The sequence below is a fragment of the Anser cygnoides genome, chromosome 1 (assembly GCF_040182565.1).
Source record: "Anser cygnoides isolate HZ-2024a breed goose chromosome 1, Taihu_goose_T2T_genome, whole genome shotgun sequence".
Classification (NCBI taxonomy): Eukaryota; Metazoa; Chordata; class Aves; order Anseriformes; family Anatidae; genus Anser; species Anser cygnoides.
The window spans coordinates 133,415,282-133,442,324 of record NC_089873.1 but is presented as its reverse complement, the minus strand read 5'-3'; the positions used below and the strand labels follow the sequence as shown (position 1 = coordinate 133,442,324).

At 37.3% G+C, this 27,043-nt stretch overlaps 1 protein-coding gene across 8 annotated transcripts in view; it reads right to left on the bottom strand.

Moving 5' to 3' along the window:
• Positions 1 to 27,043, bottom strand: part of MID1 (midline 1) — a 250,254-nt gene that overhangs the window by 19,827 nt on the left and 203,384 nt on the right. For 7 of the 8 annotated variants that reach the window (XM_048066735.2, XM_048066733.2, XM_013191538.3 and 4 more), the window contains exons 4-7: positions 20,104 to 20,211; positions 16,137 to 16,285; positions 12,515 to 12,642; positions 5,381 to 5,524 (exon numbers count right to left, since the gene is read on the bottom strand). In XM_048066735.2, the coding sequence (XP_047922692.1) occupies positions 5,381 to 5,524; positions 12,515 to 12,642; positions 16,137 to 16,285; positions 20,104 to 20,211 (529 nt within the window). Of the gene's footprint in view, positions 1 to 5,372; positions 5,525 to 12,514; positions 12,643 to 16,136; positions 16,286 to 20,103; positions 20,212 to 27,043 lie in introns of those variants that run through there. The other variant, XM_066982222.1, reaches the window with a different exon arrangement.

Here is a 27,043-nt window from a genome sequence, read left to right as displayed (position 1 = left end):
TAAACTCTATACACAGTCAGAAGAGAGAGATGGGAAGTGTCTGCTTCACCTAATTCATCTTCTAGCAGAAGGCTCTATCTTCTTTGATGATACAAGATACATTGGGTTTCTCTCCTTTGTCCTTCCTGTCTTAAGCATCCCAGACTACTGGTGTTCAATAAATGCTGGATGCTGTGACTAACTTGGTTACTTTGCTCGATAAACCTTGTTGTTCAGCAAGCTCTGCACATGCCTCCACACCAGTGTCTCCATGTGCTTCCTGACTGTGATCTTGATGACAAGGTTCAAACTGAAATTTGATTCAAAATTTTGGTAATGAAATTTTGATGATATTGATATTCCAAGTGCAAAATCTTTCAGAATGAAGAACAGTAACTAGTAACAGCAAAGGTAAGCTTTTAGGTATGAAAGAATATTTTGTCACTATATCAAAACATTTTGTCTCTAGTTCTACCCTAGCAGAACAACCTTTCTTCTCAGAATACAAAAGAAGATAACTAAGAATGATCAGGGAAATGAGCAAGCAGCCTGGTAACGTGGGCATCTGGGGGTAACTAGCCCTCTCAGCTCCCTGCCAGTGGCAGCAGGTTACAGGGGAAAAGTACATATCTTCTCACTGCTGCAGCAGCAAAAACTAAAGGTCTGGTATTGTAGCCACTCCTAATCCAGGCTACATTCAGGTTTCTTGTTTCAAAAACTCAGGGCTTTTTACAGGGTTATGCAGGTGGTAAAACAATGTATTTTTAAAGTGTAGCCTACAAAAATGTAGGGAATTTAAATTACATCCTGGAATGGTGCAGTGAGCACAGTGATGTCCATACAGGATGTGTGAGTTTTCAAAACAAGTTTCTCAGAATCTGGAGGTAATAATTTGTAAAGCTGTTTCCCTGGTGTTGGCTGTTGATGCACTTGAAAGAACAGATGGGAAAAATCCCAAGGTGTAAATCCTCCCAAAATTTACACTGGTAGATTTTAATAAAATATATCTTCTTGAAAAGCAGGAGCACAAAAGTCATAGGAAGGTTATTTAATCTCTTGAGTATTTTAATTATTTTTAAATGCTTTATTTAAATAATTACCAATTCAAATTGTTAGAATAAATACAGTAGGTGAAGGCAACAGATAACTTTCTACACCACCTTGCATTCCCATGTGAATGAAAAAAAATATATGCAGTTCTGCAAAACACATAGCTTTTTTTTTTTTTTTTTGTTCTTAAACAACAAACACTCTTTTAATACTTGTTAATAGGCAGTTTTCTTCATTTTATCCTAACCTTGCTTTCGTGTCATTAAAAGATACTTGCTGAAAACCTCAGTATCATTCTGAAAATTATAAGAAATCTGTTTTTTAATAAATTAAAGCTTCTAGAAAGAGACAAAAGATAGACTATTCCAAAACTCATTGGTGATCATTAACCCACGGTTTTTCAGGGAAGCATGAGGTCCTAATTGTCTTAGGACAATTATGTCTACAAAATTTTATCCTATCTCATAGGAAAAGTAATCACAAAACACAGGTAAAGTTCTGACAATACACTCTATTCTTAACACAGTTAATTGTACTATTTTGCCAATGTAACTAACATAAATTCCATTTAATGGGAAAGAGAATTGTTTACTCCTTTGTGTCTTGAAGAGAGTCTCATGTGTTTTCCATGAAGACATCTTGTGTTGCAGCTAGTAAAAAGCTGTGTTTAAATTTTAACCTTCCTGAAGCACACTAAAGAAATTCCATGAAAAAAAAATCAAACAAAAAATAATTCAACATTTATTGGAATGAGATAATGAAATTATATTGCTAGGTAGCTAGTGACAAATTTGAAAGCCTTTACAACATTCAGATTGCAGATGATTAGCTGCCTCTCAGAAATGCAAATGCATGAATGGTATAGCTCTGGGAACAACTTCTTTAGCAAAAGTCTGTTTAATTTAAAGTACTGTATTGCTCTTACACACAGAACAGTGTTGCCAAGCATTTAATAGCAAGCAGTTTGGCCACATTTGGAAATAATCTTTCCTGTATGAAATAGGATTCAAAATGAAATACTCTAGCTGGACCTTTTCCATCAAATGTTAACTTCCCAATATTTCAGTTAATAAAAAAGAATATAGTTGATTATGTTGGAAAGAAAATACAGTAGAAAAACTTAGCATTGTTTGTTTTTGTTACTGAATTCTTAGCAATCTCTGAATGATATATGCCTCTGGTGGAGGAAATGTTCTGGAGTGGAAAGTTCAGTCAGTCTGACTACGTGGTTTTAAGAAACAGATTCCAAAATAACAACCTCCATTAGCATGGTAGGTGGGTTTGTACGCAAAGTGATTCCTATTGCCTCAAGGGAAAAAAGCTTGTTGGTTTTTTAGCTATTTCCTCCCAACTAATCCATAGCTACAGTAACACAGACCTGAAGATGATCTATGAACCTATTTACTTTACCTGCTACAGGTAACACACAATAGCAATGGAAACTTTCGGGGATACGACAGAGCAATTGAAAAAATATATGTGCAACAGCATGTCAATGACAGAAATAAATTTGTGCTAATCTAAATTCTATTCCATTAAAATAGGATTAAAACAAAAAAAAAGAAAAAAAAAAAAACAAACCACCACAGCTCCAGTTCATCAAAACATCAAGGCTGCAGTACAAAGTCTAATTCCACTTACAGTGAAAAGAGCTCTCTGTGTTATTCCACACTATTATAGTACACTCCAATATTCTAGGGACGATCTTGGAAAATCATCTATAAAAGTAAGGACCCTCATACCAGACAGAGGATATAATCCAACAAAGTGAAGAAATATCCAGTCATGAGTAAAATCATGATGTCAGTGGGCAAAGCTCCATTACCAGTGGAAGCTGGAATGAACTGGGAGAGTCCTATGTATCAGAAATTTGGGTAGACCTGTAGCAGCTCTATTAGATTCAGAAGGGTAAAACTCTTCCATTGGAGGTATAAAATTCCTCATCAAATAATGAGATAAAGAAAGCCTGACAACATTTAGAAAAACCTTCCATTTATACTTCACTTTCATAAGTTTGTATTTGATTTGGATTAAATTATAACTTTCAATGAAATTGAAAGTAATAGCCAGGATATTTATGTAAGAGCTAGCTGCAGTTAAACAAACAAACAAACAAACAAATATTTGGGCCAATTTTTCCATTTCTTTCTTCTTCCATTTCAGATCTTAAGAAGATTTTATAAACAAAGTTTCTTACAGTGTTCATTTCTTTTCTCTTCAAACTTTTAATGGCACCATTTTTTGCAAAGTGATAGAATGAAAGTTCAGATTGCACACTGAGTACTTCATGCCATACCCCAAATTATCATATTGCATCTCTGAAAGAAAACTAATTGATTGTTTTGCAGATCAAAGCTTTCACCTCCACATGGGAAAACTACAATACAGTCTCAAAATGAAATGCCTTGTTATTTATTCACCAGTAAGCAAAAAGTAAAATCCCATGTCATAAAAGTGTGGAAATGGCAAACTTTACTATTGCCATATTCATATGTAGTAGCAATAACTGACTTTTATAAAGCCTTCTAGCATAAAGTCAGAGACAAAAATGGATCAGAAAATGAGCAATACACTGCATTAAGTTATTGAGTCCTGTCTGCTTAATAGTGGAAACCAGGGAAACTTTTCTTTCCTTATATACCTGGCTCCAATTTGTTCCAAATTACTATTAAACTTTTGGTAGCTAACTTGCTCAGATGTAGAAGCATGTATTGAATTTAATTGTTTGTGTTTTTTTTTTTTCCAGTATTCTAGAGTTTTATCATGTGTTGCCCAAAATTAGGCTATCTAGTGAGATACTAAATGGAGGTTTCAACAAAACATGAATTAAATTTTCAAAGGTCCAATTTATTTTTTGGTCAATCCTGAATACCATAATATATTCATAATATGCTGCGTCGAAATGGTGCTAAAACACTTGCACATGAATCCTCAGATATCCTTTCAGATGGCTTGGAAAACTAACTCTACTTTAGTGATGGAGAAAATTAGGTGCTCACAGCAGCAGTGGAGTCAGCACAAGTTTGTCTTAGTCCTGAGACCTGACAGAGACCATACAATTTTTCCACTGATATAAAGTATGTAAACATGTCTATAGCACTGACTTTCATTAAAAAATCTCAAAACAAATTTTATAAGAACAAAATCACTTCCACATTGGGGTGGAAGCCTATCTAGAGCTAAGCCTATCTAGTTCAGTGTGTGGCTAGGGTTTTTGATGGTGGACAAAAGCCAGTGCCCAGGAAGATGTTAACTGACAGGGAAAGCACACAGTGATCATTTCTCACTGTGCTCTCCCAGGCTCCAATACCATACAGCTCTGGGACTTCCTGAGCCAGGAGGAAGTCTCTACACTTCATTGTTTTCATTGGATTTTTCTAGCATAATCTCTCCAGTCATCTCTTCAACTTAAACTTTTAATCAACAACCCTTTGTGACAATGACTTTCACAATTTAAATCTGTATTGACTGAACAAACCCCGCCTTTTGACTGATTTGGTTCCTTTCAGTCTCCTGCAGTTTCATAAAGCCACTATACGTCAGATAGTAGCATTCCTATTAAACATATAGGGATCAGGATGAAGTTAAATGACTTATCCAAAAGCACACTAAGTCAATGATAGCACTATCCACTGAACCCAGAAGTGCTGACTGCCTAGCCAAAGATTAGGCAATTTTGGAGCATTTTGTCAGAAAACTAGCTATGTAACAACAAAACAATCCAAGGAATAATATGTAAATTTGTTCTTTCAGGAAATTCACAGAGTCAAAACTGTGTGCGTATTTAATAAAAAAGTGTGATAATACAAAATATGAAACAATGGTAGCTAATCTCATTGCAAATCAAACAATGTTACCATACTGATCATTGTTCCACTGATGTCTGCTGCCCTAGTCTGCAGTATACAAAGTGAGACCTCTCTTCTGTGTCCTTGCAGACAGTAAAAATCAGAGAGAATACTTAATGTGTATTTTTGACAAAGGCCCAGTTGTCAAGGGGCATGTCATAAATAACAAGGAGGCTGCAGCACTAGTTAACAGCTAGTTCAACCAAGGGTCCCAAGTGTCTGACTATCCTGGACAATGGAACTGAAGTTTTCATCCCTGAGGCTACATCTGCAACAAGGGCTCTACGATGCAAGAGACGATTCCTGTAAATATGGACTAATACATGTGCCACTGGGAACATGTGCTGGCTGTTGCTTTGGATTTAAAATATTGGCTTTAAATCTTCCTAGAAAATATGTTTTTCTTTTGTTCCTGACATACGAGTACCTTTACATGTGAAAGAACTTAATTTGCAGTGAAACCATAAGGAAACAGAACTAGAAATGAGAAGATTTTTACTTACTAACAACATTAGCTTGTCCAGTGAAGATGGTGTACTGCAGCTCGTAAGAGACCACGCTGAATTCATCATCCGATGTCCAGTGGACAGTAATAGTATCATAAGAAGCTGTACAGAGCTCTTCTCGAATGGTGGGAGAGTTGGGAGCTGTCAGATACAACAGAGGAGGCTTACCAACACAGTAAAGTATTTCCCTTCTTACCTGAGATTTGGGCATGCATTTGATGTATGAGTTTGCAGTCCTACTGACCAACAGACTTTACAACTAATTTTTTACTAATTAGAATTAGATTGCTATTAAATTGTTGCTAAGGAATTCTTACTATTAATATAACCACCTAAGAGCTCCAGATTTTGAAAATGTTTTGTATTAAAGAAAATTTAGTTTCAGACAACCTAGCAAAAATTATGTGTTGGTGGTCATGTTAAACTGTGACTGAGTGGGTACTACTGATATGCTAGTTTGCTAGGTTTGTTTCCGATCATCACGTTAAAATTATCAAAGTTTCATGGATCCCTATCAATAGGGAAAGTCAATACTCTTCACTATTGACTTGAAAGCAGTGTTTGCCTAGCTTATCTTAACAGAGATTAGCATAAGTGGTATCTAAGAAATATAACTTTGGGGAAGCCTCTAAACACTCTTTCTTTCATGCTCAATCTTCTCTCTCCAAGTTCATTCAAATTTATTCTTAACTATCCTTTTTAATATAGATGCATATAATTTCTGTTGGCTATACAACTTACTTTTTCAGTTTTATGTAAAGAGTTCTTATAACATCACGGCTGTAGGACTTTTGCAACCTAAAATTCAATATCATAGCTAATTAAATAATTCTAGAAGACAACCCAAAAATTTTAATAAAAAATTGTCTTTTTTTTTTTTTTCCAAATCAACAAGCAAGATTGCTACAGTTTCTATGTGCGGCAAGCTATGCAGTCTTCTTCCGCATTAATACACACTTTTGATTTAAAGAGCTATTTGAAAAATAAAACTTGAAGCAAACTTCTTAGGTCAAAATTTTCCTTATTTGATTTTTCTATAAAGATAAAAAATGAAATAAGAAACAAATGAGTCTTTCTTTGGGCCTTCCTGCTTGCTTGTCTCAGTGGGAGCCTAATTCCTAATCATCTTCCCTACATGCCACCATCACGCAAAAAAAATAATTCTTGTACTTAATAGCGTTCCTCCCAGCTGTCACAGAGTGAGGAAGGAGGGCACTCAAGCTGAAACAATTACAATATGCCTAAGTTAAAGGAAAAGGAAGGCAAATCTGAATGGTATTTTGGCTGTCAGTTCTTTAACTTATGTTAATCACAAATAATTCTGAAGGAATTCCACCTTTCCTTTTCCTTTTGCAACAGCTTCTGTTTATACATATAAAACATCCCTTTTACTTTCCACTAAGAATTTTCATAGTTCATATTCCTGGTTTTCTGATGTATGTTCCCAAGGATTAAAGTGCAGACGCATTTCCAAGCAGCCTCTTTCAAACAAGGCGCATAAGGAAATGTTCAAATGTGTTTCATGATATGACCATGATTTGTGATGCTCTAAATATTGTAGCACGGAAGCTTACCAGTGACTTTTTTTTTTTTTTTCTCAGCAGAAAAACCCTTGGGACAGATGGATATTAATAAAGAAAGAGAGAGAAATGAACTAAAATAAGAACAGTCATCTCAGGAGGGGTATATAAACAAAAGGGAGAAAAAAAAACACTCCTTGAAAGGCAAGTGTGTTAATATTCAACTAAAGTCTTCAATCTCCTTCTGCACATAACAGAGCAAAAACCTTTACTTGAGAATGTACCTGTTATTACTACAACACAGATAATAAATATTAACTTAATGGAACACAACAATTACTGAGTGTTTAATGAACTGTAGACTGCATTTCAATAGCACCTAAGTCTCTTCAACTCCTTTGAAAATGACAGCCTTGATGCTCTCTTTATATGCACACCTGGCTGGCCTTATAGAAGATTTACAGGCTTTCACACAACCAGGATGACAGAAAAAGAGAGAGAGAGAGAGAGAGAGAGAGAGAGAGAGAGAATGAGAGAGAATGAGAGATTTGACCTGAGCAGGACATCATTTCCCTGGCTCCCTGGCTCTTGTGACTAACCCACACCTGCCTGAGACTGCATTGCATGAAACTTAGCTCTCCAGCAGCACTCATTTCAAAAACCTTTCAGAATAAAACAAAATATACCTGCTTCTCCTGAAGACTGACAGGGAAGTTTGCATGCAAACAGTTAATCTTAAGACTTCTGAAATAATGTAGAAGTCTGACTGCAAAGTTTATCACCCTGCAAGACATATTTCTTTGGAGAGTAGAAGTCCAGAAAGCAATTAAAGATTTAAACTTTAATCAATTATCTTCACCATCACATTTACTAGTACTGCTAGAGAGTTCACATGCCACCAGGAAAGCTCTACAGAAAGCCCAGAGCAATCTGAAGCACCCTCCCTCACAGCCTTGACTAGGGCTTCATCGCTGCTCAGGAAAGGGAAGCCCAACATGCTTCTACAACAGCAGAGGAAGAAGAGTCCTAGTCAGTTCTGCGTAGTCTTAATACTACAAGTTGTACAGCCTCATACTCTGCTCCAAAAGCAGTGATTGTCCCTAAGCACTTCCAGTGCTTTTCAGAGTGAGGACACAGTACTGATTCACAACCATAACAAGTCTGAAGTTTGACAGCTGATGCAATTAATGCCCTCAGCTATTTGCAGCCTCCTGTCTACAAACTGCCACACAATGTCAGGAAGAAATGAAAAAAAAAAGTGAAGCAGCTCTAGAAACCACCCAAATTTACAGCCCTGAACAGCAGGGAAACCTGAAATCAGCGGCAGCAGACTTTGCAGGGCACAAAGAAAGCTACAGCAGTTTCAGGAATTGCTTTCTAACATCTGCAGTTCTCCTTGGTCATAGAGTGGCAGTCTCCACAAGAGTACCAGAGCAAACATCTGGGAGTGGTAACTGCTTCTTTTGCTCTGACTTTCATCCACCTACATTCCCGAATCAACGTTCTGACAAATGAAAATCATTGCTTAAGGCTGCTTTAGTTCAGTTGTCTGACTTCAAGTCAAAACTGAGCAGATACCCTTAGACCGTCAGGAACCATGCCTGAAATAGTCAGGGACCACATCTGAAGTGTCTGAAAGGTAATCACAAATATCCAAAAAGCAGTTCTTTAAATTTGATCCTAGAAATAACTGACCTTGTGAGCATGTTTACTCCATTTCAGAGCAAAGTCAATCAGGTTGGTCTAACCCACCTTCAGTTCAATGTCATCTGTGTGGCTTTTGACCTGAAGTAGGCTGAAAGACTCACTTGGTCCAAACACCTGAGAGGCAGTTTAGGAAAACTGCCCCTTCTCATTGGCAAGTCCCAGTATGAATGCAGTGGTTCCTGGGCAACTATTTCTAAATCCTTTCAGTGCAAGGTCACGGAGGTTGATCAAAACCACACCAACTTCCTTTTGTTTGCTTGGTGTCCACCTTCCCTGGAATTGGGTGATCGACTTTGTAAGGTTTTCTTACTGATTTTGATACTAAGGAAAAGGCAAATACCTAAGCCATCTCTTTGACTTAATGGTGCCAGAATCATAGAATCATAGAATGGTTTGGATTAGAAGAGACTGTAAAGATCATCTAGTTCCAACCCCCCCTGACGTGGGGTTCCACTAAGTCAGGTTGCTCTGATAATAGAAATATTAATATGGCTGAATATGAACATGAGGGAGTTGAGGAAGCTCCTCTGAAACTCTCAACAGTTAATTACTGGCTTCCTGTTGTATCATGATACCAGACTGAAACAACATGAAGGAACTCGAAAGGCAAAATCACATCAGATGTGGGTCCATACTAAATGTGTTAATAGCATGTCATGCACGAGTTGGCATCAAGAAGTCAGTCATGCAACTACGTATACATAGTCTTTGGGTAGAACTCTCCAAGAGCAACTGAATGAAAAGAGATTATATCCAAAGCTCAAGACTGGGCTGGTTCTGGAAGGGCTTTGATCTTTTAATAGTGAAAGCAATTTAGGAAGAGAGACAGGTTGCAAAAGGTTTCCAGAATGAAGTCATTTTCATGTGAAAAAACATCCTGGCATACACTAGACAATGCATATTTGTTAGCGCAGACATAGCTAGTGATGGATGAAGAAAATGTATCATTATTTCATATGGGATTTCTGAAGCAGGGAAGACTGCAAGTTCAAAGAATAGATGTTGCTGCAATTGATTTCATAGTATTAAAACTTAAGACAAGTATTTTTGATTCACAATGGATAAAAATGTTCTTATGTCAACAGTATTGTGCAGGGAATTTGCAAATCATAGACATTGCCTGGATCTAGCTAGATACATGTTCAGGAAAAGATCAGTTCCAGATGAAAAGCTTGAGCAACTGGCAAGATAAGAAAACCTTCAGAAGATATCAAGACTATAGATACCAAAGCAGAAACAGTCAGAGGAAGATTAAGGGTATTGTTTTACTATGCTGAGCTTGACATCTCAATGTCCAGCTGGAAACTTTCAAAGAGATATTGGAGATTTTCATTAGGATAGCAGAAGCTTTGGACAGACAGCTGTGCAAATGATGAGAGCAACCTATTTACGTTTATATTTGTGAAAGCAATAGCTTGGGAGGAAAGAAAGAAGCAAGCTTCAATGTGCCACACAGAAAACTGGAGTTGGGAAAGTGGAGGATGAAGAAGATCTGATAAATAGTACATTGGGGAAGAGTACCAAAGAAGAAGAAAATTTCAAGAAGAGAGCTGAGGTCACTTGCTTTGAAAGCAACTGACAGTAGAGAGAATGAGGCTGGAATTCACGTTTTGAATTTTTTTTTTTTCAGAAGCAGTACAGATGATAGGTATAATATAGGCATCCTCCCTTAATTGGCAACACAGATGTATCACTAGGACTAACAAATGGTCTTTATTTTACTTAACAATGAAACATGATAAAAGTAAAGATCAATTCACTCTGACACACAGTGTTCAGTGTAAAATCTATGAAGATTGCACACTCTGAAAGGCTGAAATAAATCTTCCTCTAGAGTTTCTGAATAACAATAGAGAAGAATCAAATGCATTTGACTTTCAGGGTAATATATATACAATACATTACATATATACATATATTTACATAAATATATTTTAACAGTCTGAATTGGTTACTTTTTATGCTCAGATATTTTAGACATGTTTTGGACTTTGTCATTGCAGCCACGTTATTTCTTAATGTGAAGAAAATTATTACAAAGACAGAGCCAGCTAAAACTGTTCTTTGTTGGCTATCAGGTACAATAAATTTTTCAAAACTGTGGTTGAGGTAGGAAGAAGGCACAGGAAGAGCACAGCCAGCATGATGGACCACAGAAAGGATCTTTGTGGCATTGAACACTGTGGCAAGACTACCCTTCATTTTGGTACAGATACATCCTTCCTTTTCTGCATTGCACAGCAATTAGGCTGATAGTATTGACATGTGATGTGAGACTAGGGGGTGAGAGAATGAACTGCTAAATGGAATCTACCTTGTATATCCTCAAAGATCTAAACCACAATTATCTAAATTTGAATGAGTCTTTCTAGCCCCTGTTTGGAGCCAATGGGGAGAACTAGGCACCTCCAGAACAGAGTCAGCTGACATGGCATACATGCCTCCACATTAGGTGGATATTCCTCTTTGGCTATAGAAAAGCCAAGGCTGGTGAATTTTCAGGTTGATTCCTAGGTAAGGGCAAATGAGTGTGGCTTTTTCTAGCCCTTCCTTTTATTTCCTTGTCTTTTTATAATTTTGCAGTGAACCTTCAACTTTGATAGCAAAATTCCAGCAAACTCTGGGGAAAGTGGGAGTGAAGGGAAAGGCGGATACCATAACATTTCACTGGTGCTGTATAAAAACTAGTAAGTGACTCTCACCACAGTTTATTGTGTATTATTTACTCAGGTACGCATCAAACACTGATTGCATTCAACAGTTACACAGTGAGACAGAAATTTCTTGCAGAAAAAAACAAAAAACAAAACAAAACAAAAAAAGCTTATTCAGATATGGCAAGAACCTCACAGATTTACAAGGCAAGGGTGCATGCAGACAGCCTTGCTACTTCTAGCATTCACTTGATCCTTTATACCCCATAGTATTCCCCTGCAGAAAAGACAGAATCTAGGCCTCTGCATGGCAAAAGATACTGTGTTTGACCACAAAGAGGCTGCATGCTTTTGCATTCTTCTGAAATTACATGGGTATATTTCCTGCAACCTGGGCTAAGAGAACAGCCCTGTGTTTTGAAGTGTTTTTCTAACAATGCTCTTTCATTGCAAACTCTCACTGCTCTCAGAAGATGCTTAAAGAGTCTGCAAAATGAAAACCCACGCCCCGTCTCTTCTGTTTTCAATTGAACTGGAATGAATTGTTCTAATTCTGGCATTGAAATTAAAACATCCTAAATTACAGTAATTTGTTTCTTTTTGTGAGTCACTATATACTCTGACACTGCACATTACTCAGTACGGGTCTAATGCTGCAGGAGTCTACAGGCCAAAGCTCTCAGTTAACTGAGCTGGAGCTCTGCTCTGCAGAGCACACTGCATGCTCCCCAGTCTCGAATGTAGTGAGGTCCTCCAGTTATGTGATGGGGGAAATGCACAGTGACGCTGCTATGAGAAAACATTTTTCTTTGCTGAGCCCTCCGTGCTGATTGCTTGAATAGCTTCTGGTTGCTCATGGGATAGTTGCCAGGCTGCAATCTGCCACAGCAAGAAGGCACAGCCCTAAGGGAGAGGGTAACTCATGCAGCCTCCTGGGAAATGAGATTCAGCCCCTGCTCTCCTTCCTCTGGCCTGGGGAAGTGCTCTGGGCCACTCCAGGCTGAGCTCCAGCTGTTCTTTTATTTCATTCTGCTGCCACAACTTTTAACTGTTTATCACTCACACTTACCCACACCCTGGTGGGGAGGGTGTGAGGAAAGGAGATGAGAGGAAATGCATCCCAAATGCTACCTGGGGCACTCTAGGGCTGCTAGAGGTAATATCTTTAGGATTAAATGGGAGAGCAATGAAGAAAATCCTATTGTTACTGCTTTATGAGGAATATAGTAGTATCTTGAGAAGAAAATTACCTGTAAGATAATCAAGGCATTCCAACAATTTCTTCTCCCTGGTAAAATCAAGTGCGAAAGTATCAAAAGTATCATTGAGATTAATTTCAGGAATTAGAACCTGGGAGGATGCAGTTGCCATGGAAACCCTATAATGAAAAGAAGAAGTATTTTAGTACACCCAAAGACACAATAGCTTTTACATCAAGGTAGGATCTAATCATCATGATCACTGTTATTTCTCATAAAGCTTGACAAAAATTTTTACAAGTATTTTATATATATTGTTTGTTAGGAATTTCTCCTGCCACCTTTACTTTTTGAAGTAAAGTCTCCCATAAAAAACTGTTATTATTACTTATCTTTTGCTTAATATGCAGTGTTAGATAAGTTTTTAACAAAATATTAATTAAGCAACAATATACTTTGAATTTTTCTTTCCAGCCACCCTCTGAAGCAAAGTAGCATTAGCACTAGTTTTATTTGTGTTTTAAGTGATCCTGACAGATGTTGCATCTTTCCCAACCCCTTTTTCCCATGTAGTTTCTTGCTTGAGGCATTCCTTCACACTGCTATCTCCAGGGCTTGGTGCAGATCACCACACCTCCTCAGCTGTTTAGCACAGCACACTGCTGTTAACTTCAAAAAGCACAGGAGAGAGATAAAACCAATAGATGTCAGCACAGTTTATTTTGAAAAAAATATAAAGCCAAGCATGTGTGCATACTTACATTTCCTCCAAACTGAAATATTTCCTTGTCTACCTTATTTCAGAAACTACATCCACTTTTGTCTGTCCAAGAGTACTAACATAAAAAGATGAGTTTTCACAGGAAAACTGGCAGCAGGATTCATTTTTTGGATCTTTCAGCCTGATATCTCAAAATATTTGTTAGTGGCTAGGTGGATACTGGATATGCTTAAAAAAAGATCAGGTGAAAATTCAACAAAGAGGTTAATAAACCTTGTGTTATACAACAGAAAATTGTTGTTTCACTTTGGAGGTAAATAGATAACCATGAGCACAATGTATGTCAGTTATCTGTCATTCGTGACATGTCAGGTCAAAATATTTTGATTGTTTCAATTAAGTTTCCCAAATTAGAGTATTTCACTGTAGATGAGACTGAAAAGGCTCCAGGCCAAACACTTGTTAAGAACTGTGTTTTCATATTTCTCATTTAGTATTTTAGGAACACAATTAGAAAATTCAAAAACTGAGCTGTATATTTTGTTGTCTTCAGCTCAGTTTTCAAAGACTCAGCTGAGGAGCTTTCCTAGACAATAATTCTTGTTATACAGTTTTCATCATCATTTCTCTTTGAAATTGTGGTTGTTTTTTCCCCCACTCCTCCCATCCCCCAGTAGCTCACCTGCAGTTAGTTATGCTATCATGTTTCTATATCTAGCAGAGAAACAAGACATACATTTCGTTTAGGGCCTGTGTTAGGGCAAAGCCAGGCTGATACACACCTACAAAAAATCATCAATGGCCTTGCTAAGAAACCAGCAAGCAGCTATGCAAGGAGAAGAGCTTCTCTGAATGTCTCCATAAAGCACACATTTATTATGAAGAAGACCATTGTACCAGGCCCTTTTGGACAGTTATTTTGAACAATGCAAAAGGGACACTGTACTTGGCTGGACAGGGATTTTCTAGGATAAATACATTTAACCAATGTAAATAATGCATGATGTAAATCACTGCAGGGTGTGTAATGTCTTTGCTATACATAGTTACCTGTCGTGCTTACAATAGAGAATATTATACTGAAATTACTTTGAAATGTGAGTATGAAGAAATGCAATGAGCATAATTTCAGGAGACTGTTTTAGCTCTGGTAGTTCAGGACCCTGGTGAGAGTGTTGCATGCATAGCCTAGAAGCAAACAAAATATTGCTCACCACATGGGAACAAGAGAGAACTTGTAAGAAATAATTTATTAATCAGATTTAGTCTCTTTCTCCATCTGTAATTTGTCTGCAAGCACCTGGTGTTTTTTCCCCTCATTTTTATTCACTGCTTGGAATGATTTTTTGATTTGCAGGTCGTTCACAGTCCTCTCATTATCGATAGTGATCTGTAATAGCCAAGAATTAGATCTGGTTGGACACATATGTCAGCTGGTCTCATTTCTGTTCTCTGAGCATCTCTCCTGTGGCTGTATTTATGATGCAACTGCTCATGTTTACAAGTTCAAAACTTGAGCTTCTCTGAATATTCTCTGGCAGTCTGTTAAAAAGGTTTGTATCTCCGTAGATTTCTGTCCTAGTGCTCATTCCACTGGATACTGAAAAAAGGCCATATTCTCACCTTCAGCATTTTACTCATGATATTCTTATATATTCTGTGGTAGTTTTGCTATCAGCTTCAGCTGGGAAAAAGAAGTGGCACAACATAGCTTGGTGATAGAATATAAAACAGGGTACAAGTCTGACAGACCAAATTTAATCCATTGTCTTGTCTTTCTTGCTTTGCCTTTCTCAGCACAGTTTCAAATCTCTGAACATTTAAAGAGTAACACAGTTTCTTGCTTGTTTATAAATTGATTAAAATAGCTTTGGTGAAGTCTGATATTTTAGGAATCTGCACACTGTGCTCCAGAGTAAGTGATAGGCTTAAAATATATATAAATTTAGAACAAGGAATTTCATTGTTTGGATTAGGTGAAAATTGGCTGGACATTGTGCAGATACAATGTGGACCCACAGATTAAAATAAACAAAAGAAGAAACAAACAAAAAACCATCTGAATGAATAAAGATACTAGTTAATAGGTTTGTTTTCTTCACTGTCACAGATACTTGCTCCTTTTGTTTCTCTTCCTGATGGCTAAATAGCTGATAGTTCCAAGATTTATTTTTTTTTCATTAGAAATTACTGATGAAACTCAGTGGGAATGTTTTAGCACTCACCCTGTTGCCCTGAAAACCAGATTGAATTTTCTGACAGCATAGTTTCCTGGAATCACTCGGGCCCTTGTCTTTCGGTCTTTGATATATCCGAAAAGGAGCTAAGATCCTAGAAGTAGTAGAAATTCCTGGCACCCAGGAACCCAGCACAGCAGTCTCCATCACTTCCAGACACACAAGTTGTTGAACCACCAACTCTTTGAGTGGGCTACCACAGAGATGTCCATTGCAGTTCCCAAAGCTACACATTTTTTTACCTTTCCACATGCTATTTCGTGAAGGATATGAGACAGCTAAGATCATACCAGAATTCTTCTAGGGAATGCACTTTCTTCCTTATTTCTTTCTCAGTCTCAGAATTTTTCATGGATTAGGAATTTCAGTTTCCAGGCACCTGATTTTTCATTGTGTTTAGTACCAGATCTCTGCTTGGCATCTATTAATACCTATGCTACCTCCTTCATTTGTGCATGCTCTTACGGTTCTAACACTTATTTCACCCCCTTTTCTGACTTCTCCTCTTTTCAAAGGGATGTTTTGATTTAACATTAGAGTAAGATCCTTCTCACTCTGGCACAGCCCAAAGTAGTGTTATTGGGGAATGCAGCATCCTCCCCTCTTTGACCACATCACCACAGTAGTGGTACAAAACAATATAGCAATTATGACAATCTATCTGCCTTAAATTGAGACTCTTCTGCTTATCAAGAGGAACATCTGTTTTTTTTACCTTTCAGTGATATTTTTAGCAGTTTGCAGGAAGCGAGCATGATCATTCTCCTTCAGAGACTGCTCAGCCTGAGAGATGAGGGACGTCGAGCGCTCTATGCACTGTTTGCAGTTTGCAATCTGCTGAGCCAGTTTTCTCAACCTTACCACCTTGAGTGGAAACACAAGAAAGCAGTCAGTTCTCTAATGTCACAAATCATGATTGCATTTACACTTCCGAGACAAAACCGTCATGCAAAGGGGGAGCTAAGATTAATGGCTTCACTGACAAGAGCTTCTTTCACACCAGCTTGATGGTGAGCGCCTTCCACTAGCCACATAACATTTTTAATAAGGGGACAGGCACAGCCTTTATACCTCAAAGTTTTCCACATGGAAAACAACAGGGGAGAGCCAAAACAAGCACAGCTGGCCTATTTTCCAACAGAATAAACGTCATTTCCTGGTACTTTCTGCTTACATGATAACTAAAGGCTATTTAGATAACCATTTCCCTGAAGTGATGAGATTTGTGTTAAAGGCAACGTGTGGATTACTTACTTTTTTCCTATTACTGAGGAGAATTTCATAAAAAATCATCTGAAAATAAAACTTGAGTAAAAAGACTGTTAAATTCTCCCAGCAATACATGCCTACCCTTTTTGTTTTTTACAGACAGGGTGTTTTTTATTTGTTGGATATTTTTAATAGGATGAAAGGACAGTAGTACAGAAGAGATGATTATTATTACTGAAAACACATGTGTTGGAGATAAACACAGAAGATGTGACTGTAATCATTAGCTGAAATATTAGGGAGGAGCACAGTCAATCCCCCATTTAAAGACAATGTTGGCTAACAAAGCTTCTAGTTCCTGAAAGGTCTGGGAGACCTTCCTGTTGTTATCATATCAAGATTTCTGCTACTTCATAGTTTGAACAAGAGTAAGAAAAAGGAAGGAAATTAAATAAATCTGGAGTTTAGAAAGACCCAGTTACATGAAAAATAAGGATACTAAACTGTATGTGGATTGGCAAATTTATAATTAAATAAAGTTCCTGATCTCAGCAATTAGGGTATAAACTTTGAAGTTACTGAGTTTGCAGGTATAATTGTGACAGGAGTTCAGCATTTTTAGCAAAGATGAGGCTGTCTTAGTGCACCTACATGACAACAGAAGTCAGTAGGAAAATACATCTTTTGGCAAACTTTCAAAAAGAACATACTATCCAAATGGTTAATAATATTGGTGTTCCGATAAAGAGAAAAATGCTGGGAAGGCATGGAGATTTTGACAATGCTACTGATCTGATCAGGTTCTCTCCTCACAGTTCAAGAGCTCCAGATCCCACCGACTTGGAGGCCCTGCCACTTTGTCCATGTCTTTGCTTTGCTGGGTGCCCAAACCTGGATGTAGTAACTAGATGAGGTCTAGTGCTCGAAAGTGCTGAATGAGGAAGATAATCTCTTCCACTGTTTTACTGGCTGCACTTCTGTTGATAAAGCTCATGTTGGTGTCTTTCCTACTTTTGACTCATGCTTAGGTTGTTGAGCACCAAGATGTACAATTGCATTGGGAAAGACTTAATAACTGAAGTACTCTCACAATTACTTATGCTAGTAAGGAATTGTATTCAGATCCTAGCATTTTATAAATACACTGGGAAGCGGAGACAGATAGATACTGAGAAGTGTCAACAGACTGTTCCATGGAGAACATAATATTTTCTGTAACTGTGCATTTACTCAGAGATCACTATTTGGTTACACCAGTCTAACCAGAGAAAGGTTCATTGCAGTAAGAAACAGCTCATCTCTTTATTTAAGTATTAATTAACAAAATGAACTGAAATAAAAGTTACCTTGTAAGTTTTTAACAATTAGATGTCACGATTTGTAAGGTCTACATATGAACTTGGTTTTTTGTTTACTTGAATTTTCCTTATGTCTTCAAAAAGACAACTTTTAAAGGAAGTAAGTTTATCTCCTGCCCATAGTGGCAGGAATGACCTCTGCACTAAAATTATTCTGTCTATTTAAATCTTTTTTCCTGTTATGTGCTTTGCTGGATTTTATAGGTTTTGAGTGATAAGTGAGATTAAGGATGGAGCTGCACCACATTATAAGACTCGTATGTTTTAATCTGAAGCCCTGCAGCCACAGCTAGAACTATACTTGAATGCTTCCACCTCTGTAGCCTTAACTGTGGTCCTCTAAACAAATTTGCCATGCTCTACCTTCCAGAAAGACTATGGAGAACAGTCACAGACTGCTCTAAAAGAAGACAGCTGGGGCTGAATTTCCTGTGGCTTTTCAGATTTTCTGGCCAATATAAAGAAAAAGAGTTCCCTGGGCACTGCAATCCTTAGCAAGATTTCATTATATGTATCTAAAATGCCTGAATTGTAGCTATTATAGTATTTACATAATTGCTTAGAAAAGACTAGCCTGATTCTCATTTTAAGAACATATGAACAGCTGATCTTAATTGTCCATCTAGCTCACCATCTAGGACAGGCCAGTAGTGGAGGCATCGGACTGGGAAGTAATACTTTCTCAGAGCACTGTCTCAGCCAGCAGCAATTTGTCTCTCATAGATATCCTGAGTTTGAAGTGGTGTTGTGGTATTTAATTTTGTATTTTTGTTGTTGCTGTCGTTACTTTTTTTTTTCTTCATTTTGTTTTTCTTCCATGAGTTAATCTACCTGTCTCTTGAACCCATGAAATCTTTCAACATCTACAACATTCTGAGGTAAAGCATTCCAGTCTTTAACTGTCTCTCCATTGGTATCACTTTTTGGTTGAACAAAATGGAACTAAGAATGTGGATAAATTCTGATATCAGATACATTCACATAAATTTGGAGTCGATTGTATCATAAATCTTCCATGCTTTAATGGATATTAGACTACACCTTCACAGGCAATGTACTTTTAAAAAGCAACTTATGTATATAACACAAATCCAAATGAATGGAAAGTTTTCTATTTTGTTGAAAGCACAACTGGACTCACAGAGTCAAAACAATAATGCAGAAGGCCATCATTTCCATTTACAAGGAACTTATATTTTGTTAACAGCATGAAGAAATTCAGGTTCTGTCACACAAGGTACAGGACTTGTGGTTTCAAACATGTTTAAGTCAGCCCTTGCCTACAGGCTTTTCATTTCAAGTTAATTGGAATATCTTGACAACGGAGCAAACCATTTAACCTGCTCTTGACTTTGTTCCTTTCCTGAGCTTTTCCCACACAAGAAGAGTTTATATTTGACTTAGTTAGCTTAGCAGTTAAAGAGTAAACACCATGTACCAAGAACATAAGAATGTTAATTCAGCTCTAATGTGTTTCTGGGTTAACAGATAGCTAGCTTAAACAGTTGAAACTTGAATATTTTACTGCCCAATATGTTTGTCACTAATAATCATCACACCTCAGTAATTAGAAATGTATACTTCATTTCCTGCGTGTTTTTGAATATTTATTTTTTTCATAAACATTAGATTTTCTATTCTTAAGAACGACAATGGTTGAGATGGATTCCTTATGTAATATTATTTTTATAAGTCTTATAATAAATAATTAAAGAATCTAGACTAACATATTCTTGTTGATAATTGTCAGCCACAATAGCAAGTGTTGTGGCACTTTGTGAAGGTGAAAATTTTGGGGAAACAGTCAGACATATAACAGAGTGAAATAAGCATTAATTAGTCATCACTTTATTATTATTTACTGACAGTGATATAATTTCAGTGTTTATCCTTAAAACTCATAATCACCTGTAGGAAGAGAAATGCTAAGGAAAGTGTTCAAGTCTAATGTACTAATGTTAACATATTTTATTCCTCTTTACATGAAGGCAGTAGTGGCCCAGGACTACATAAGGGCTCATACAAATTTGTATTAATAGCACCTGAAGTCAAAAAACTGTAAGCATGAAGAAGCAATGTTGACCTACTTGCTATCAAAAGAAGAAAAGCTGTTACCTTTCCTTCCTTGATTTTGGTTCCAATTATTTGTCGTCTTTGCTGGATTATTTCAATGAGCTGGTCACATTCTTCCATCAGCTTGGTTTCTTGGCGGGATGCATTTACCTACAAAGCAAGCCATGTTGATTATTAAAACTATTTTTTTTTTTACTCCGTTCTGTCTACAATAAATGTGTTGTTTGGCTTTTCTTATCTTGGATTTGTGACTGTGACATGTCTGAAAGTTTTATTTGAGTCTTATTTGTACCTTCTGTAAGAGATGGGACTAGCAAATAGATACTTATTTTATTTCTAACTCAAATGAGGAAAGCCTGGTCCTGTGATGTCAGCTGAGTGATGGCTGAGCTGAGAACTGAGTGATGTCAGCTATAATTGACATTAGTGAGAAGTGAAAGCTTTTCCAGAGATGCTTAACCTGTCACAAATGCAAGAAGTACATAGGACTGCAGTGAATACTCATGCATGTAAGAGCACAAGTACTGGAAGTACACAGTCCCTCTAGTACAGTATCCTGTCTCTATCAGCTACTAGTATGAGCATCTGCTAGTAGAGCACCTAACAAAAGCCAAGCATGTATGATGGTTCCCATAATTATTGTCTCATCCTCCAACCAATTGCAGATCAGAGTTTTTTTGAAACAACTTTTACATCATTAGTAATCCTCATAAGAGTTACCTTCTATGAATTTTCCCACTCTTTCCTTCCAACCCTCTAAAATTTGTTCCTCCATCCCCACCCTCCCACGGCAGTGAGATCCAAAGCTTAACTCACAGTCAAGCAAGCAACTATCTCTTTTAGAGGGATTTGAACCTCCTTTCAACTGCATTTTATGACCCCAAATTCTTTTACTGGAAAGAAGAGTGATACCTAGCCTCAATTTCCATGCCACCTGCAATTTTCTAGATCACTGTTTTATCCTCCTGTAGGGCTGAAGAGTCTGAAATGATTCAGATTTTCTTCACGTGAAAGCTGTTCAATACTTCCAATCATTCTTGTTTTCTTCTCTGAAACTTTGCCAGGTCTACCACCTACTTTTTCATAGGGGAAACAGAACTGTATTATATGCCCAAGGTGCAAACAAACTATGGAGTTATACAGTGGCATGATACGTTCTCTATTTTGTCATGATTATTTTTATAATGATTCCTAATGTTTGATTTGCTGAATTTAATACTTGAAAATTTAGTATTTTTTTATTTTCAATGTCCATATAGTAGTTTCTGAAAGACTCAGGTTACCAAAGATCCAATTGACTTTATCTAGTCATGTGCATTTAATGTTTTCTTTATTAGTAGTACTTTGCCTCTGACAGTTAATCAGCTAGAAAGCATTAGCTGTGCTTGTGTAGATATCTACAGTATAAATGTATGAGCCGCTGAAACTATTTTTAGCACAAAAAATCCTCACAAAACAAAATGTTTTGTTTCAGGTTAAGACTGATTGTTTTAATGAAAAGTCAGCATTTAATATGACAAGCAAAATGGACCTCTCCACCAGCAGTATGTTTAGTTTATATGTATGAAAGAAAGACGGAGAAAAAGACAAAAGGTTCTATTCATACCTACAAAACAGAAAAAAATAAAAGGAGTGATGTCAGACCTGTGTTTCCATACACACTTTGCTAAGAGGTTAAAACAGCCCTCAGCCTTGGCCAGTTGCTCCTAGAACCACTCCGCATCACCTTTTCCATTGGGATAGTAGATCTAGAGGTGAACCAGAAAAGGGAACAGTCCTAGGTAAAGACTAACTATATTTCCCCTCTTTGGTTATTTTTTTCAGTCTGATGAGCCCCTTGATCTGTCTCAGCCTTCTTTTTTTTCTTCCAACAATATGTTTAAACACGCGTTTACCTGTAAGCACTTTATGGATCTCATCAAGATTAAGCAAATGCTTATACATCTAAGTTTGGACCAGGACCAATTTTATAAATACCTTCTTATGTGAAATACATTGTGTCCTCTGGGCAAAGAGGGGACTTGTTTACAAAGGCCTGTTTTCATTTAGATTCAGATTATCCTTCTGAAACCTTCATAAAATTAAAATTTAATCACATATTCCATTGGCTTAAATGTTAATTAAACTACCGGTATTATAAAGAGAAAGTATATTTGTTTCTTGAAGGCGATAGATGGTGCTGAAAGTGCTGGAGAGATCTACACACAAAAGGTGAAAATGTAGGAAATACTTCCACCATCCAATCTTAGGTGCCTCTTCATTTACACACGTTAGCTGTTTGCTTTGCCTGGCTTCCCACCATAGTCCATGAGGAGAAAGAGACCACAGAGCAGCTAACCCAAAGCCTCTGACAGAGCATATGTCTCTCCAGTGACAGCTTAGGGAGCCTAGAACTAGTCAGTCAACATATCAGGCTTACCCAAGGGCCAAAAACTGGTTTGTGTGAACACTGTTGTTCATACTCCACCTCTTCTCATTATCGCACCACCCCAGCTGCATAACACCCTCTGGTCATGCACTGTATTTTGGTGTGAACTTCTGCAGGGCTGTTTTCAATGAGGTGTCCAACACACAAGTGTCCCTTGCCTCGACTCCTGTTTCACTAGTGGATTGAAATTCCACCAGAGTAGGGAATCCCAAATGGGTTCAGTCAGAGGCAACAATCCTATTCAATTCACATGGGTGCAACTCTTTTTATATTGATACCGAGGTCTGCTCATGCCAGAGCTGACTTTGGCACTGAATTACTGTAACAGTTCAAAGGATTTTTGAGTAGCTTCCACTCAAAGTGTTACTTTTATCACCACTTATATCATGAATGTGTTTTGTCTAGCAGATCTAAGTTACCTCTGGGGTAACTGTCATGACAGAGTTCGGGAAGGCTAAGACAACAGTATTTCATTAATGCTCAGACTGGTTTGAAAAATAAAGTATTAATTAAATCTTAAATTACAAAACTCTAGACGAAGAAAAATGAAGTTCTTGTAAAAAATCTTTGTATTTCTTACACACTGACTGCAGACGTCTCTGTTTTCTTTGAAATCTGAAAAGTATACTCTTTTGTAAACTTCATTTGAAGACATTTCCAAATTTTATAGCTTGCAGAAGCTTATTAAAACTGGAAAGGATATTCCAAAACTATTTGATATGTCTGAGCTTTGTATGAATGCCCTCCCCCCCCCAAAAAAAAAAGTTAATCTGGGGGCTTTTCTCAAGTTGAAATGCTCCTTAATCAAATTTTCAGCCCAGAAGGCCCCTGATTCCGTAATAACTTTATAATTGAGCACATGCCTAACTTTAAGTGCAGTATATTAGTGGTGGCCCTAAAGGGACTACTTGTGAGATTAACATTGAATATTATTTACTTGTGTATTTCAGAGGACTCATATGTCAGACCAAAGAGCCAGAGGCATGGAGTAGGGCTCCGCTGTACAGGTGCTACAGAAATACTGGAATAAGACTCTGCCTTCTGCTTGAGTCCTTTGATGAACAGCACCTTGACAATAACTTCCAGCTGGGGCTGGCCAAGGAATACGAGTTCTGTCTGGTGAAAATATTTGAGGTTTTATGTTCTCTACTTTTCCACAATAAAAACAAGCCCTCTTTCCAAAGAGTTCATTAAAAAAGACTGAGAGCTGCATTAGAAAAGTCTGGAGGCTGCATCGCTCACTTTGGTTGTGGGAGGCTCTGAATCATGCACAGAACAGATTTAAATCTGGGCTTCCTCCATCCTAGATGAATGTTGACTCTTAAATATGAGATTCCCATTGTTGGAGAGTTAATGCTGGACTTGGAGATAATTTTCTGTTGAAAATTCCACTGACATCAACATGCTTAGTTTTGACATCAGAAAATTCCTTAGAAATCCATGACCACAACTACAATGAAAGTAAAGTTTTTTGGTTTGTTGGTATCATTTTTAAAAACTTCTCTTCCACACCACAAAACTTTTAAAAAACTGACTAGGAGGCCTTGCTAGGATTTAGAAAAATTATACCTTTTTCCACCACCAAACATGCAGGAAAGTACATATTCTAGTCCTGTTGCTTTCATGGGGAATTTATTTCTATTTCTGCAATATTTGAAGACCTGAGACAATTTACTGCAAAACAATATGCAGAAATCTTTCCAGGTTTTCCAGACAGATGGATAGGGTCTAGTGGTCTGAGCCTCAAGGAGTGGGTGTTAAAAAAATAAAAAAAAAAAATAAAAAAAAATAGAAAGAAAAATGGGATTTCCTCAAATCTCTGACAGGGATCTGGAAACCACAAACCCTCCTGACCCAAAGGGGAGAGCAGGCCAGCTGCTCACAGGTCCACAAACTGAGAACTACTTTGGAAAATGTTCTGCTCTATGAAGAGGCTTCCTAGGCTTTCATCTTCAGAGACCTGAGTTAAATTGCAGCTTAGGTCATATGAAAATGAATGTGGTGGTTTCAAAGTCCCTAGCAGATGTTTGGGAAATCAGAGAATTGCAATGCTGCTAGTGATGCAAGGTTACAGAAAGTTTTGATGGTTAATTCAAAGGCAAGTGTAGTGTCATAGAGCTAGACTCATACCAAAGAAAACTAATATATTAGATTCAAAGGATATTTTAATGTCTCAGCAGACTTCTTCGCAGGAACAAATCTCTCCCTTTGGGATTCCTTATGGGTGAGGCAATTTTGTCTGCAAGTGGAAATGCATAAGTCCTTTTTTGGCAAATAATTTCTAAATGACAAGCTAAATAAGACACCCTAAGTTGGAGGTTGCTTGCTTTTTCTAAGAATATAGTGGCTGGGATAAATTAATCAAAACCAGAGTAATTTCTATTCACTAATCCTAGTGCAAAATGAAATAAAGTAGGTTGTAGAAAGAGTCTGATCTTTGGAAAGTGAGGAATGCATTTTGGTTTCAGCTTTACTAATTAAAAATGGTCTGCATGCCTCAAACTGCCACAGACGTGGCTATACAGGTAAAGAAGAGATACCAGCTTTTCTTGGTGGGTATGAGTTGATGGCTACAGAATTTACTGTACAACAACTTACTCACAAGTAAACAAAAACATCAGAAAAACAAATTGCACTGATTCCACTTAACAACTGAAGCATCATTGCCACATGTTTCATTCTAGATTTTGAGTCTGAATTCCTTCCGAAGAATTCTTTCTTTTCATATCCCTGTTTGATAATATAGGTTATTCAATTTGATTCTGTAGAACAAAAGTAACTCTTAGAATAAAGCTTTCTCAGATTTTATCAAGTCTGGGAGTAAAACTGATTTTATCTATTGTGACAAACTGTGCCTTTGGAAATATGCGAAATTAATCAGCTTGCCATCTGAATGGATCATCTACAACTTCTTAGTCTAAATTGATGCAAGAGAGTGGAATGGCCATCTCCCATTTCAAGTGTGCCAGAGGCTTTGTTTTTGTTTGCATTCCACATTTATCTCTAACCAGGAGACCTGTGTTTACAGGCAGTCTCAGAGCAGGTTAAACTAAGGTCAGCACAAAAGTACAGCAACTTACTCTGGCTTCCTAAGAATTTTGTAAATGAAGAATTGATTAAGCCAGGATACAATATTTTGGGTCACACCGATAAGACTATCTTTCCCAATCTTGACTAAAAGTAAACCTTTTTAGAAGTTGGAAATACTCATGTTACTTATTAAAATATTATTTTAAAGTCTTTTGTCCCACCGTGCTTTGAAGCAGATGGTTGAGAAACTAACCAGCAAGGCACCTGCAGTCCTCTAGTGACATTTACAATCCAATCAGAGGAACAAACCAAAATGAACAACAACAAAAACAAAAACACAGAAGCTTCATGGAAAGCAAACTAATAAGATTGACATTTAAAACATAAAAAAGTTTTAAACTTTGGAAAGTTCTAATAGAGAGCTACTCCAGATATGATACTGACAGCTGTAAAGCCCATAGACTAGGCTTGCTTCAACAAATCAAGCCCTGTTTTTATGAAGCACAAATGCAGCATTATGTTGAATGGCTGCTTTTTTTTCAAGGATAGGAAAGCATGCTGGAGAAAAGACATTTATTGCCAGATGAACCACAGTTTCATAACCCATCTGCTGAAGCTGGTATGGCTACCTGGCAAAACGGCTAGGCTGGGCTCACCTGGGTGACCTGGATATTGCACTATCACATGGGAAGCAAGTAGAGAAACACAGCAGGGAAGACAAGAGAGGTGGTGAGGCTTTTGGCAGCAATGAGGTTTAGGATAGGATTAAGCTGTTTGTGAAACTAGCTCTTAGGAGGGATGAGTTTTTTCATATTAATCCCTTAATTTCAGTCATTGTTTTTTGTCTTTTCTTTTATGCGTTCTTTGAACTTAAGTAATGTTTTTGTTTGTTTTTAATTGACCTATATCTACTTATTTATTGTTTTAATGTTATTTTTCCTGCTGACACTAAGCTTTTGTTTCTTGTTGAGCAAAATATGCCACTTAGTCTGTTTCATTGAGGGTAGAAAAATAAAAACAATTAAATAATCACTGAAGTTCAACTGACTGCTGAAGCCAATGCCCTTGTATCCAACAGTTCAGTACTTAAAATGCTCATCCAGGATCTGTGGTCTTTAGCCCAGTATTTAGCATAATTGCTAGAACAATGCCTTTGGTCTCCTTGCTGCTCATATTATCGTTCAGCTATTTATGTTAGGAAGATAAAGGAGAAACTCGGAAATCTTCTGGTCCCATAAAGGTAAATGTCTCAAAACAGAGTTCAAAAACTAAGGACATTTTGACAAGCTAAACTCTCAGATGATAGGCACAAAGCTGCATTACTTGAGTGATTAACAGCGAACTGAAACACATTTTCTACTCCAAGGACAAAGTTTTGCAGGAATATATGTCTAACAAGTATGTGAGCATACCTGTGTATGGATGTGAGCTGGAGGGAGAGATGGAAGGAATGGGAACTGGCATTTTTACCAGGCAGTGACAAGCATTCCTGTTAGTTTACATATAGTCCATGTGACCCGTATT